This window comes from Cucurbita maxima, unplaced genomic scaffold (genome assembly GCF_002738345.1).
Source record: "Cucurbita maxima cultivar Rimu unplaced genomic scaffold, Cmax_1.0 Cma_Scf00014, whole genome shotgun sequence".
In the NCBI taxonomy this organism is placed as follows: domain Eukaryota; kingdom Viridiplantae; phylum Streptophyta; class Magnoliopsida; order Cucurbitales; family Cucurbitaceae; genus Cucurbita; species Cucurbita maxima.
This window is the reverse complement of record NW_019272030.1, coordinates 1783547-1799907: the sequence shown is the minus strand read 5'-3', so window position 1 is coordinate 1799907 and position 16361 is coordinate 1783547. Positions and strand designations below refer to the sequence as shown.

Sequence of the window (16361 nt, the reverse complement as noted above, 5' to 3'; positions counted from 1 at the left end):
CGTTCCCGTCAAACCCTCATCCGTCTCCACGTTGTGGATCCCCCTCACCAAACCCACGCCGTTTCCCACTGTAATTCCTACATCCACCCGCATCGAAACAAAACCCTGTAATTAATTACTTAATTAATCAATTAAGGTATTAATATCTTTTTCAAAAGTATTAACCACCCGTCCGGCGACCTCCTTATATTTAAAGTGGGTTGTCGATTGAGTCGCGTCTTCGGCAGTCGCCGCGTGTCACCATCGTCAGCGGACGACATAGCTGCTTCTTCTTCTTCTTCATCATCTCTGATTTGCATTTTCCTCTAATCTCTAATTCCCCGATTTCCATATTCGTTTTCAACGAACACATTGGATTTTCTTTTTCTTTTCCCCCTTCGTCAAGTTCGTTCCAATCTATAATTGAAATCCGTTTTCGCCGACCTTTTCGCTTTAGATTTCTCTTTCCCGGATTCTTCTCTCTCTCCAGCTATGGCCGTCGGTTGTGTGCGGCTTCGTTATAAAGAGACGTATTAATCCAAACCGCCTTCTTCCAGAAATCTTCGTTTCTGTGATTGCCTTTCAACAATTTCGATCAATGAAGCCTCCGACCGAGTCAGACGACGTCACTTTCACTTCCGCCGCCACCTGTTTATCGCCACCGTCATCCTCTTCAGATCCCTCTTTTTGATTGCTGTTGTTTTTTTCCTCTGTTTTTGTCTTTTGTTTTTCAATTCCCTATGCATTCTTTCTGCTGCGTCTCCACTGTCTCCGAGAACTCTCCTTCCAAGCAACCGCCGTATCCGATGCCGGACCTCCATATTGCACCGGCCTCTCCTGCTGTCTCTATCGCGTCCAGATCCGATCCGACGATTCGAATTTCCAATTATGGGCATAATCGGAGTCTTAGTAGTAGCGACGCCGGACGCCTTAGTCAGCGGAGTATTTTTGCTGCTGAGATGGTTGGACGCCATTCCTCGGCTAGGGAGCCTCCGGTTGACGTTAAGATCAATGATATTGTTGGGAATGGTATCTGTGGTATACTCTACAAGTGGGTGAACTACGGCAAAGGTTGGCGTCCTCGTTGGTTTGTGCTTCAGGATGGCGTTTTGTCATACTATAAGATTCATGGACCTGATAAGATCGTTGTCAATGAGGAAACAGAAAAGGGATCGAAGGTCATCGGCGAGGTATCGATGCGGAGGATTTCGAGGCATAAGAACGGGTTCTCTAATCAGACTCTCCAGTTCCCACTCAGGCGCAAGCCATTTGGTGAAGTTCATCTCAAGGTCTCACCAATCCGAACTGCTTCTTTATAATATCTGCATTCAAGTACCATGGCTTTCATTTTTCTTCTTCTCGTGGTTATTATTTTCACGCTTATTTTGGAGGTGCTGATATTTTGTATCAACATCTTCCTTCATTTTATGAATCAGTTTGTGTTCATTGTTAGTTTCTGTTTGGTTATTATTTTGTTCGTTTCCTCCCCTTCGTAGAATGGAACTGGTTTTTTTTTTTTTTTTTTTTTTTTTTCTCTCTTTCCCCATCCCTTTTATTAGTTGAAATTCAGCGTCTTCATCAATGATTACAATTGATCTGGTTGGGGTTTTGTCAAGTTTTCTTTCTGATCCTCTAAAGATGCCTTCCATGTTAATCGTGAATGAGACTTGAGAAATGATGTCTAGGATTCAGGTGTTTCTTTCAATTTAATTCGTGAAACTCCTTGTTTTCATTCTGGTTCTGTGGATCATTTGCCACCGTTGAGTTGAATTTTCCTATGACAGGTCTCCTCAATTCGAGAAAGTCGGTCAGATGATAAGAGGTTTTCCATCTTCACTGGGACAAAGAGACTTCACTTGCGGGCAGAGACCCGCGAGGATCGGGTGGCATGGATGGAGGCATTGCAGGCAGTGAAAGAATTATTCCCAAGGATGTCTAACTGTGAGCTCATGGCGCCTATGGACTTCTTGTCTGTGTCAACTGACAAGATTAGACAGCGGCTTCTAGAAGAGGGTGTCAGTGAAACAGCCATTCAGGACACTGAAAATATTATGAAGACTGAGTTTGCTGCACTGCAAAACCAGCTTTTGTTGCTCAAGCAGAAGCAGTGGCAACTTATTGACACACTGCGGAACTTAGAGGTACATTGATACTGAATCTAGAATACTTCATATGAATCAAATTCAAGATTGTTTTTTTTTCGTTGTTGTTTCCTACTAATACTGGAACCTTTCGATTCATTTACTAATGAGCGGGGTCATAAATTGTTACTCTGTTCTGGAGAGTGTATATTTTCCCCTTCTAGTGATGTCTGATAGAATGCAAGGGGAATTTGAGTTTGTAACTTTGTAAGCACTTAAAAATGTTCAATTTTAATAATTAGCTACCATTTGCTGAAGTGCGTTTCCCCTCCCACATGGTGCTATGTTGATTGTTGATTCCATGGAGGAATTTAAGCCCAATTGATATACGGGTTATTTAAAACCCATTACTTTGGTGTACATCTCTTCATCCGACAATTCTAATTCTGGTTGGGCATTGATGATGCTTGCACCATTATGGTGTTTGGCTCTGTGTAGTAGTCAGAAAGTGTCATATTTTCTCATTTACGCATACTTATTCTCACTGAAATGTTTTATTTGAATCAAACTGAAATATTATGGAGTAATTACATTTCTCCACGAGAAATCCAAAATGAAGTCAAATATCCCCAGAATCCACAAGGTTTTTCAAACGACAAAACCATAGTTCCCACTTCTTCTCGCATAATTCCATTTGGTTATATCTAGGATATTTTGTGTATGTCTGCCCTTTTTATTATAACTTTTATCGGTTCTTTCAATTTTTTTGTTCATATGTTAATTAGTTCCTTTATTGAAGTTTATTTACATGTTGGACTGTTTTCATTTTTTTTAAGTAAACATTGTCTCCTTTATGTCTCTAGTGTATACCTTATGTCTGAACTTTTGGAATTGGACTCTTTGAAGCACAATTCGGAGCTTCCCTGAGTTCAATTCTATATTGTAACTTATGTTTGGAGTACATCTTCTGTCGACAGTCACTCTCTGTTTAGAATAGGGCAACCTTGATTCCTAACAGACAAAATATATATCAAAACTTCCCATATTTATGCCTTTCTTGACATAACTCTTATTTGCCGCTAGAAGCTAAAATTCTCTTATGAAAACATTTATATTCTGATCCCTTGGTTGCTTCATCAAGGATGTGTCTGCTGCTTGCTATTTTTGCTTTCACCTTGGAAATGATTTTTATAGGATCGCTTGATTTCTTTGCCTGAAGGTTGAAGTTAACCTTGAAAGGTTTTGTATGCTTGTTCCTTGCGCATGCATTTTTTGCTAGTTGTTTATATAGTTATTCTATTAAGACCAATCAAATCATTTACGTCATTTGGATTCAACCTTACCTTTGGAATGATTTTTATAGGATCTCTTGATTGCTTCATCAAGGATAGTGAATGTGTCTGCTGCTTGCTTTTTTTTGCTTTCACTTTGGAAATTATTTTTTTAGGATCTCTTGATTGCTTCGCCTGAAGGTTGAAGTTAACCTTGAAAGGTTTTGTATGCTTGTTCCCTGCGCATGCATTTCTTGCTAGTTATTTTTGTAGTTATAATATTAAGACCAATCAAATCATTTACTTCATTTGGATTCAACCTTACCTCTAAGCGGTGTTGCGAGGGTTAATCCATGCAGACCATTTCTAATAAATTTTTTATTTCTAGATTTGATCCTCCAATTTCCATGAATAATTAGTTTTCTTTAGCATTGAGTAGATCTCTCGTGAAATCAATTACAATAGGAGTTCCAATAGAAGTTCACTGACTGACCTTCTTAAGTTCAGTCATATAAAATTATCAAATTCTGCATTTCGTTCAACATTTTCTTTTTGTTGTGCTTTTCGTAAACTTCTCCCTGTTTGTCTTGTGTAGACAGAAAAGGTTGACTTGGAGAATACAGTAGTTGATGAGAGCCAGAGACAGTCAAATGATCCTAGGGCCTTGCCTGGTCAGCTCGAAAAATTTAGTGGTGAGTCGTCATGCTTATACCTAATAATCATGGTTCTACATGTACTTCATTAGTTTTGTATCATTGTCTCTTGGCATGTCACTTCTATTTTGTTGTTTTTTTAATAATTATTATCCGAAGCAATATTTTCCTGTGTTAATTGCAGCTTTGTTTTTCTAATGATGATATCTGAAACTTCTTCTGGTGCTATGTTTTCTTAAGATGTGCTATATAATAAAGAAAAATGGTTAGAAGAAATTTTTATGAAACCATCACCGGAGCTTTGTACTAGACTTGGATCTGAATTGATGAACTGAGGTGAAGTATTTCTTAGCTGATCTGTCTCAAGCAGCACAGCGTGTATGAGATCTCATGGATGGTAGTAAGAGTTTTTGTTAGAAGGCTATTGAATTAAAAAGTGACTGGACAGTCAAATTTGAAAGCACTAATGAGAAATTACTTGTATTTTATATTCTGGAGAAGAAGCCACAGGGGGACTAAATAACAGTATAATAGCTATAGAGGAGGAAGAATTGGCCACAGCAATGCAGTCCTTGAATCGATTAAGAGATAGATGTCTGACTAAGGGCGCATTCTCATAGCCTTTTTTTTTTTTAAAAAAAAAAAAAAGAAAGAAAAATCCATGTGATCCATGTGAAGAATGGAATTACAATTAGCTGCGAGCCTGTAGCTGATGAACATACTAATATCAAATACTAAGTTTTTAGAAAGGTTGAGTTGGAAGTCTGACAACTGTGGCCAAACAATTACAACCCTGTACAAAATAATTTGGCATATTTATTATTTATATTCTCACTTATATCAAGATATATGATGACAATGTTTGCAATTATTTTCCTCCATGTTTACATTTCAAGTCTTTTTTCCTCTTTTTTCAATAGTCTCGAGGTCCTTTTTTACAATTTCTTAGCATAAGCACGCTGAACACTTGACTTATTATGTATTCATCTTCTTATTCCTGACGTGTTTGTATGCAATTGCACATTCTTTTGGCCACTGGAATATATTTCATACTCTTTTCCTCTCTAAACTTTTCTATCTTGCTATAGATGTGAGTGCTACTGAATCTGATGATGATAATGAGAGAGTCGATGCTGCAGAGGAAGAAACAGACGAAGATGAAAACACTTTTTTTGACACTCGAGATTTTTTATCATCGAGTTCGTTCAAAAGTAATGGATCTGATTACAGGATATCATCATTTTCTTCTGATGATGAAGGCCTTTGTACAGTTGATTCTGAGGAAGAGGTGGACCCATCAATTAGATCTGTTGGATCAAATTATTCTTATGTTAAGCGGCGGAAGAAATTACCTGATCCAGTTGAAAAGGAGAAGGGTGTCAGTCTTTGGTCAATGATTAAAGACAACATTGGAAAAGATCTAACTAAAGTCTGTCTTCCTGTGTACTTCAATGAACCTCTTTCTTCTCTGCAGAAGTGTTTTGAAGATTTAGAATATTCATACCTCATTGATCGGGCATATGAATGGGGAAGAAGGGTAAGTTGATGATCTATGATTTTATGCAGTGCATATCTTTCAACATTTTTCTCTTTACATAACCAGCGATGGAGATTTCATGGGAGATTTTGCACAAACCTCTAGTGATACACATGAAGTTTAAGTAACTTTCTCGAAAGTGTAAAAAAAGAAAAAACGAAAACCTTGAATATCTTCATGCTCCCTAACGATTTTTTATTAGCTAGTTGATCTTTTACCAACTCTTCAGGGTGACAGCCTCATGAGGATTCTAAACGTAGCTGCATTTGCTGTATCTGGGTATGCTTCAACAGAAGGAAGAAGTTGCAAACCATTTAACCCACTGTTAGGGGAAACTTATGAGGCCGACTTTCCAGATAAAGGTCTCAAGTTTTTCTCGGAGAAGGTATTGTTTTTAGATTTATTTTTCCCGCGTGAGGGGTGGGAACCAGGGGCCTAATTCTATAAAATTTTATACAATAGTCGGTTGGATAAAGGATAAATGCCCCTGGCTAGAACTGCTGAATGGAAATTACATTGGCATTTTCCAGTAGAAGTTAATCTTATGAGCAGAACAATTAGAAAACCTATCAAATTTGAAGCAATAAAGCATAAGCCATGTAGTTTTGGCCCCTAACAATATCCTCCTATGTTTTTTGCAACCAGAAATTCTGGGAAAAAGTGTTTTATGTGACCACATAGGGTTTTCTCTTTTAATTTTAATTTTATTTTACATAACTTTTCATTCAATTCAGTGGTTCCACCAAGAGAATCAACGAAGCATGCCATATAGTTATCAAATACTGTCAATTTAATGATCGTTTTCTTTCAAAAAGATTTTTTTTAAAAAAGAAGTTATTTATTTATTACGATCACTAGGACAAGCTTGCTTGAAATAAACTCTATCCGGCATTGACTCATTACCATAGAATTTTTTATGTGGAACACGAACATATAACCTATGTGAAAACTTAATCTATTTGACATGTTTCACTTGAACTTTGCCCTTACTAGCTTTAATCCTCTTACACTTATATTTCAACAGTTTGTATTATTTGTCCGGACAAGGTGGAAAAGAGAAATGAAATGGGATAGCAGTGGTAAGTTAAAACTGTAAAAAAAAATAATAATAATAATAACAATAAAGAACATACGTCATCAAAACGATATTGCGGATTTTGTACTTTATGATTAGAAATTATCTTATTTATTTTGGTTGTTAACAAATTCTAGGATTCTACATTTGTGAGAACTTTTACGATTATTAATCCAGAAATACCCATTCATGTTCTTGGAGTCACTGTGTAGGCCGAGTTAACCTTCAAGAGTGTCCTTCAATCTCCATGTTATTTCTTGTTTGGAGCACAACTTCCCTCCAAAATAGGATTTTTTTTTTCTCTGTGCACTCCGGCTAAAGGCAACATGTTCACTATTTAAACAATGAACAAAAGAGAATTGGACATATAAAGATCACGGGAGCATTTGTTATGTAATGATATTAGGTTTAGTACTACTGTCACATAGGATGTCTTTCATGTTCACATTCTTTTGAAATTTTGATTCATTAAGTCATCATTACTTGATGGCTTCATTTATTTATCTCGAATGCTTGGGTTGCACATATTCTAGTTCCTGTATTTGAATGAAAGAGTGAATGGCTTCATTGTTTTTGGTTGTTAGGTTAGCCATCATCCAATGGTAGTTGCATGCCATTGCGAGGGCAATGGATGGAGATTTTGGGGTGATAGCAATTTGAAGAGTAAATTTTGGGGTCGGTCAATTCAGCTTGATCCTGTTGGTCTCTTGACATTAGAATTTGATGATGGAGAAGTATATCAATGGAGTAAGGTGTTACACCAATGATTGTTTTATATTGTTTAAATTCAATTTTTCTTTGTTCTATTTTACCATTTAGAATCTTGAATTATTTTCAACTTTATGCATTTCTTGTAGGTGACAACGTCAATTTACAACCTGATACTGGGAAAGCTGTACTGTGATCATTATGGTACAATGCGCATACAGGGAAATCGTGACTACTTGTGTAAACTAAAATTTAAGGAGCAGTCCATTATAGACAGGAATCCGCACCAGGTAATTTCCTACAGTATTTTATCATATATCTGAGATATATAGGATTGTTATTATTGAAAACCATTAACAAATATTTTTCATTTATCCTCTCAACGGTGTAAATCTTTGCCTTCTTCATTGGACCATTGTTTCTATACCATGACACTTCTTCGTTAGATTCTTTGCCTAACAAGAGAATGGAGGGAGAAAAAGAAATCGATATAAAGTTATAAAAATGTTTCCAAATCACGTTGATTTTGATTTTTGAGTAGGACTCTTTGCCTTCGACAAGAGGTTGGAGGTAGAAAAATGGAATCAATGGGAAGTTATAAAGATGTTTCCAAATCACGTTAATTTTAAGGATTGTGCTACACCCTTCATCCATGATGTGGAAGATATCATAAAAAAAGCTTACCTATTACCCCGACGAAGTGGGGGAGCATAACCAATAAAAACCATTTTTGTTTGGATTTTTTTTTATGCGTTTAGATTCTTGATGCAAATGAAGTTTCTGAAACTGGAAGGGTTTCATTGTCATGGGAGAAAGCAGAGGTTATATACGACTTTAGTTATTCTAGCTCTAGCTTTACCACTCAAAGCTGGCTCATTTCTTATATTGTATAATAATTATTCAACTGGATGTTCCTATCCAATGAAGGAAAAAAAAAAATCAACTGGATGTCATATTATCGTTAATAGTGAAGAACTTGTAAATTCTAAGTGATCACCTGGTGCTTTCATTTGATCCAATTCAGCTGGGTGAATTGGCTATTATGGGCAGATGTCAGGAATGTGACATTTTTTTTGGGTTAAAATTTTGGGATTAGAAAATCTGCGAAAGTTGAAATTAGAATTTCTGACTTGTAAAAGATCAAGATCTTATATAGATTGCTAAAGTTGACTGAAACTTGAATCACCATTTGCATTCAGGTACAGGGTGTAGTTCAAGATAAAACTGGAAGGACGGTGGCTACATTATTTGGAAAATGGGATGAAAGTATGCATTATGTGAAGGGGGACTGTTCCCATAAGGGAAAAGGATTTGATTCTTTATCTGAAGCCCACCTACTCTGGAAACGAAGCAAGCCACCAAAATTTTCTACTAGATATAACTTCACGCGCTTTGCTATGACTTTGAATGAGCTGACACCAGGCTTGAAGGTAATCCTTTTGATTACTTTGCTTTAGTTTCCTACTAGATTTTCAATTTTTGTTTGGTTGTAGGACGTGGCTGCATAAGATTATCTATCCGCTTTAGTTACAATGTTGCAACCTCCTGAGGGACGAATGATAGTTTAGAATTTTTTTTTTTTTTTTCCTCCCTCCTTTCTTTCTGTTTTCATTAAATTTTTGAGATGTAATGATATGCACTTGCCATGTATTCTGGGGTCAACTTGTTTCTTTTGTTACTTCAATATGCAGGAAAAGTTACCTCCTACAGATTCAAGGCTCAGACCTGATCAAAGGTGTCTAGAAAATGGAGAGTACGAAATGGCTAACTCAGAAAAGTTGCGATTGGAGCAGCGCCAGCGGCAGGTAGACTATACTTCGATGATACATATTTGGTCCTTTTTCAGGAGTGTTTGTTCAACGCATATTCATCTTATTCTTAAGCTCCTAATTTAATATCCCAAGCTATATGCATTCTTCGAACTTGAGGACTTTGAATTATTCCAACGATAAATAAAACACATACTCAAATTAATAATTTGTTCTTAAGTTTGTGCTAAAATGGCTTGAAACCAGTTGTGACCAGAATAATCAGCAATATGGATCTGCAAAATTGTAGAATTGATGGAAATGGACAGCTGACTTTTAGATATCAATTTTATAAAAAAAATATAAAAAAAAACTCGTTTACTTTATAATATTTTTTTCTCTTGTGATCTACTATCTGAAGACATATTTGCATTCCTAGTCAAAATCTTTAATTTATTTATTCTATTTGGGTGAGATTTCAGAAGTTGTTAGATCAATAGAATAGCTTATATTATTTCATTTGGTTTTCAGGCTCGGAAGATGCAAGAGCGAGGTTGGAAACCAAGGTGGTTTGCCAAGGAGAAGGGAAGTGATACTTATCGCTACATTGGTGGGTACTGGGAGGCCAGAGAGCAAGGGAAATGGGATTCATGCCCTGATATATTTGGTCAGATCCCTACTGATCCACAACTCGAGTGAGTTGAATAGTTTTTTTTCTTTTGATGTTTTTTCTTAAATTCTTTTTTCACATATATTTACCGGATGAGTAGCCAATAGCGTGCTCATTTGAGTAGTTATACATAGTATAGCAACTGCCACTGTCGATGTGGTTGCAAAGTAAATTAGATTGAAGATGCTGGGCAGTCAAAAATGAAGTTAGCAAAGGGAAAAAAAAAAAAAGGAAAAGGAAAAAAAAAAAAAAAAAAAAAAAGAAGTGAAAGCAGCCATAGTTTCTCAAAGATTATCTGGCCGGCATCTCATGTGTTCTTCATAGATCATTTTTCTTTGCATTAGGTGGAAACATGTCTCATTCGCAGCAAATTGTTGAGTGAAAGCATTTCTAGAATTATTCGGATATATATATATATATATCTCCTAAATGACTATGATCATCATCTTGCTGATTTCTACCCAGCAGGTTTCTCAATAACGTGTCTTTTATGTACTTATATTCATTCACCCGACCAGTTGAAAGTTCTTAACCATATCCAGTGGGAAAATTGATATCACAAATTTGGCCCCATTTGGAGAATTTTCAGGTACAAATGTTGAAAACTTTCCCCCATTTACTCTTTGTTGGTTTCTAAATCCTTGGTATTAGGAAGAAAGTGTATTTTCTGAATTATTCTGTCAAATAATGTGAAACCGTGGGATACTCCCTGAAAATGGAAAACGACCTGTTAAATGCTCTGCCTCGAAGCGATGCAGGCATTTCCAAGTTAGCCAACTGAAGTCCGAAGGGACATTTTGAATAGATGGATTGTGAAATATGCACACACATCACCATCCTGCTGTTCCTTTTAATTATATAATATTTGACGCCCAGAACCATCCTTTCCTCCTTGTGCCCTTCCTTCTTTCTTTACATTAATTGGTTGATTTTTTCTCTACTTCCTTTAGTGACGTCTGAACCCAAAACAACTCCAAGATCTGTAGCTATCTGTCCCTCATGTGGATCATGATCTCAATGCCTTCTCAAAACACACCTGAAACTATATATTAAATAAGCCATTTCGTCTCTTTCCTCCAACACCTTTTACTCGCTTTGCGTTTTATAATCATCACTCTAGTCGTTTCTTACTTTTTGAGTTTTGACTAATTTGTTTCACTAACAAAAGAGAACAACAGCTACATTGACATTTGGTTCATTTCTAATTTTAGTTCCTAAATTCCTAATTCTTTCTTCTTTGTCCACTTAACAAGTTGTAAAATGTTTTCGGTAGGTCCTTGTCCTTTTGGGTGTTTAACGTTATGTCTAGTAGATATCTATGCAAACTTTCCACTGACTTTCATATTTTAATGCTTGTGTGACATGTTTCAAACATTTGATGACATAGATGATAAACCATAAAAACAGGCAAAATAGATATTAAAATCTTTATCCAAGTGTCAAGACTAAATAGGAAAAGTCTTCAAATTTTAGGATCATACTTTTTTTTTTAGTACAACAAATGAGGGCCCTCAACATCAGGAAAGGTAGTACAAGTTGTGGTCACCAAATTAAAATAATAGTAACAATTTTAACTCCAACGTGACCTCCAAACTCTTCTTTGTTAAAAAAAAAAAAAAGAAAGAAAAGGAAAAGAAGTCCAAACTTCATATTTATTCAATGGCTGACGTTGAGCTTCATAAAGCACAAAAAGAGACATTTGAGACAAGAACATTAGATCATCAAGTTTGGTCTTCTGAGCTAATCCTTTATAATATAACCATCACATTCTACTCCTTATCTTGGTTACTTTACTATTTATTCTAACAAATTGAAACATTAGAATAATATCGACTTTGCCTTCAAATTACATGTTAAAACTAGATGAACTCAAGCAACACGTAAGATCACATGATTCGAACCTGTAACGTTTTAGACTTATGTAAACTAATTGAAATAGGTTCAGAAAAAGTGGGGCCTTGAAGGAAGGACATGAGATGCATTAAGAGTTGAATAATGTTGTTTGGGAGAAGAGGGTTTTGATTGTACCATGGTGAGGGGTGAATTAATGGGTGGATGTGACCACTCATTAGGCCTTCTTTTTTTATTTCTCATTTCCAGATGTGGATCCCATTCAGATCCACAATCATCCCCAATCCTTCCCACTCTTCCACAACTTTACCCTTTTTTTCCCCCAAACTTTGCTCTCAATTCTCCAAATATTCAACTATGATGTTTTTGTTAAGTATATAACTCGTCTACCTTAATCTAATATTATCGAGATAATTACGATCGTCATTTATTGTTTGGGATTCGAGAACTTTATGCACATGACTAAGAATGATTTCATTGGCTTAAAGAGCCGAAGTTTATATAATCAGTCAAAGATGATAAGGCCTACTCTCTAACTTTTTGTACAATATGCACTTGCTAGATCTCTCCTCTCTTGCCTTTCTGTTATAGTTTTTTGTTTTCAAGTTCGGTCAAGAGTGACAAAAAAAAGATGCATTCTATTAGTCAAAAGCATTAGGTAACTAAAAAACCAATCTCTATGTATTTTTATTTCAAACGAATTTTACTTTCAGTTCCACTCATTTAAACATCCAAAATCTTATCTACTCGTAACTATCTATCTCGTAAGATATTATTCGTTCAAAGAGACTTATCCCACATAAGTGATCGAGCGATGTACTTTTGGGTAGGGTTTAGATTAAAAAGAGGGATGTGTCCTCTCATTTTGTCTCTCTCTCACAAAACATTAGCACATAAAAAGAAGAAGAAAGCAATCCTGAAGGCCTACAAATTTTGCTCACATGCAAGCCATGGCCCTCTCACCCATTTCAACTCACCGACAATCCCAAATCAGATACTCACTTTTTTTCCCCATTTGATTCAAACATCTCTTCTTTTTTATTCCAAAACTCACTCAAATGTGTTTGTGGAAATTAGGGTTCCTTTCAGACAAATTAAACTTCCTTTTTTCATCTCTAAATTCATACATTCCCTTTTATGCCTTTTTAGATGCAGATTTTATGTCGTATTAATAACCTACTAATGAAAATATGTATGCATATCGGTTAGATATAGAAATACAATAAATGTCAATTTTTTAAAAAATATTAGACGACAAATAGTTTATGTCTGGTTTGGTAATCATTAAACGAAAATAATTGTTTCTAATAGCTATTTGACTTTTTTATTAAAAAAAATTGAAAATTAAACTTATTTAAGTTTTAAAAACGTTTAAAAAATAATTTTAATAATAAAATTTTTGTGGGAAAAAAGAAACATAACAAGTTAGTTACAAAAAAGAAAATAATAAATAAATAATTTATTTTATTTATTTGGGAAGGACGTCTAAGCAGCTATAGCACGTGGTTGGCACGTGCGCGTGATCAGGTGTTTCGCATACAAAGAAGGTAAAGTTGGAACCGGGACACGTGGAGAGCGTGTGCGTGATCTGGTGTTTCGCATACAAAGAGGTAAAGATGGAACCGGGACACGTGGAGGGCCAAGTGACGCCTCGTTAACAATGTTGGGTGAAGGGAACAGTTGGCAGCNAACCTGTCTAGCTGTTAAAAAAAAAAAAAAAAAAAAAAAAAAAAAAAAAAAAAAAAAAAAAAAAAAAAAAAAAAAAAAAAAAAAAAACAGAAAAGGAAAAAAAGACGTGGGAGGTGGGCCCCACCCACGCGGCTCTCAACGACGGCCAAGTGGGCTCCACAGTTTTGCCAGCTCAGACAAGAACAAACTGCAAAAGCAAAACCCTCTCTTTCTCTTTGCTTTGGCTTCCACGAATTATGCTTCTATATTCTGTTTTTGATAATATTAATTTTAAATTAAGTTGGTTCTTATTATTTAATTATTATATTTTTAGTTTTTTTATAAAAAAAAAAACTGTCCATGCAATCATTATTAATAAATAGACGAATAAATATTTTGTTAGTGTTCATATCGAACACGTCATTGAATTTCTTTTTCTTTTTTTCTTAATTCTATCATGTTACGAACCAATGAAATTCAAACACGTGTCAAAAGCATTTATTTTAAAATTTAATACTATAAATAGTCATAATACTTATTTTTCTATTCTAAATTTCTCTATATTTTATTTCTTTATTACACAATTTTTTGATATTCTATCGGTCAACTCCAAATTTATTATTTTTTTCTTGGGTACAAATTGAATTTCTTTTTATAAAATTTGGGTTGATTATATTGCTTGATAATGTAAATAAGTGAGTTTACAGGGGGGGAAATAAAAAATAGGTGCTACTTTGTGGGTATTTTTTAATATATATATATATAATTAATTAATTAATTAATTAAGTTGACATTATTGTGTTTTCAATTTATCCAAAACGAATCATATTCTTAAAAAAGTAATGAAAATTAATCTAACCTATAAATTGAATGAATGGCTAAGATTCAACCATTAATATAGGCTTGAAATTATAAGAATATGCTTTTTTTTTCTCTCTTAATTTTAGAATTAAGTTTATTTACTTTTAATAATTTTTAATATATATTTTTTGTTGGAGAATTAATAAATAATTAATAAGAGAGACTATGAAATTTTAATGTAACTAAAATAAAATGAAATTTTAAATTATTTTTTAAAATGTAATAATAATTAAATATATAAAATATAATTCTAACTCTCATTATAAGTAAATCTACGTAAGAGTTCAAGCTAGCATATATTATTCACTTTGGTTCGTTACTAATCATTGTCAGTTTTATAATTTTAAAACACGTCTATTAGGAAGAGATTCTACATCCTTATATGGAATATTTTCGTTCTTCTCTCCAACTAATGTGAAATCTCACAATCAGTTGGAAAAGAGAACGAACCATTATTTATAAGGGTGTGGAAACCTCTCTCTAGCAGACACATTTTAAAATCGTGAGGTGAACGACGATACGTAACGAACCAAAACGAGTAATATATGCTAGCGGTGAGTTTGGACTGTTACACACTTATTCGAACTCTTGATATATCCTAAAATCGTTTCGTCTCTAAACATATATAATCTTCATACGAACATAAAATCTCGAATCAAAAGTGGACAACCTTAGTGGCACAATATTAATTTCAATCCCTCATGTGATTCAAATATATCCATATTTATATAAAGTGTTGATACCCTCTTCCAATATTCAAAATTTGAGTGCAAACATAGGAAAACCACATAACATATATTCCTTCCTCTTTGATTAAACCCTATTTTCCCTTTAAATTCCTTTATATTATCCTACCACCTCACCTTTCTTTACTCGTTTTAAACAACCATTCATCCATTTTGGAATGTTTCAAAGAAATCTCATTCCTAAAAACGATTCATACCTTACTGGATACAATAATTCATAGATCTTAGATCGGGTGTACACGGGTTGAGTTGTGTTAGGTTGAAAATTTTGTTTGAACCAATTTGAAATTTCGGGTTGATTGGACTGGTGATCCAAGCAAACTACTTCAAACGGTCTTTCTTTGGTTGCCGAATGATAAGTGGTATTGTACTACTATTCTGCCCATGGTAACCAAGGTACCCATTCCCTTGGTCTATCGCTTGTAAAGCATCCCAGGTAGTTCTCTAAGCATCGGTTAACCACCTCGGTCTGGGAAAGCTGTACTCATCTGAAATTCTGTCCCTTGTAAACGAAAGAGCTCCTGCCAGAAATAGCTAATGAAGACCGGGTCCCCTGTCGCTGACAATTGAGTGTGGCATTCCATGCAATGAGGATATTATCGAAAAAGATCTGAGCGAGTCTTGCCCATTTATAAGGAATATGGATGGTCTCGTTGCAAGAGATTTGCATCTTTCTTTTTGTTTGTGAGTCGGTCCACCACGATCAAGACCCATACTCCCTTTTTTGGCAGAGCGGCGAGAAAATCTATGGAGACACTTTCCCAATAGAGTTTACCACTCAATACAATCTAACCCAATCCCCTCTTAAGTTGTTGGGTTGTTGTTTTTTTTTTAAATTATAAAAAAAATATATTTATCTAAAATATATGTTACATTAATAACAAAATGAATTTACTAGTCACAATGCATCACTAACCTCAGTTATAATCGTAAAGTATTTTTAACATTTTTAAAAGTAGGATTGAGTTGTACAGTGACCCAATTTTCAAATTTTTAAAAATTCAACCTAATCCAAATTGAAAAATAAAAATCTAACCCAACTCAACGTTTTATAGCTTGGATTAGGCATCCGAATTGATTAAGTTATCGAGTCATATGAACACTCTTAATTTAAAATACACATTTCATTTCCATATATAATTAAATATACGTTACCTCGGTGATACATAACGGGAAGTTTAGGACAAATTATTTTTGGCTTATTCGTGTAATAGAAGTGATAGATCTTCCCCAACCATGAAAACAAATGTTCATGAAAATAGTTTGCAAAATATAACGTAGGAAAGTCAAAATACCAAAATTTTGTCTTTTGTTCAATTAATAAAATTTATTAATAAAATAGCAAAAAGTGCGTGCGATGTAATTAGGTGGGAGGGCGGAACGTAAATTTCGAAAATAATTTCCGATCCTTTTTTTTTTTTTTTTTTCAATTATTTTATTCATTTAAAAAAAAAATTAAAAATTTGGAACAATCGTAGAAGGCAGCGGGCCCCACCGCAACCGGAAATCAAAC

General features: G+C 34.7%; 1 protein-coding gene across 2 annotated transcripts; it reads left to right on the top strand.

The window, feature by feature from the left end:
• The first annotated feature begins 165 nt into the window (after positions 1-165).
• LOC111489710 (oxysterol-binding protein-related protein 1C-like) lies at positions 166-10217 on the top strand. 2 transcript variants are annotated; one of them, XM_023138046.1, is made up of 10 exons: positions 166-1268; positions 1764-2120; positions 3927-4023; positions 5073-5521; positions 5751-5906; positions 7181-7348; positions 7454-7594; positions 8504-8734; positions 8996-9109; positions 9584-10217. In XM_023138046.1, exons 1-10 carry the CDS (start codon positions 720-722, stop codon positions 9749-9751), a joined length of 2430 nt encoding a protein of 809 aa, XP_022993814.1. In that variant the 5' UTR covers positions 166-719; the 3' UTR covers positions 9752-10217. The 2 variants fall into 2 exon arrangements, with proteins under 2 accessions (XP_022993814.1, XP_022993815.1); XM_023138047.1 differs by lacking the exons at positions 166-1268; positions 1764-2120 and adding an exon at positions 3649-3676.
• Positions 10218-16361: the final 6144 nt, after the last annotated feature.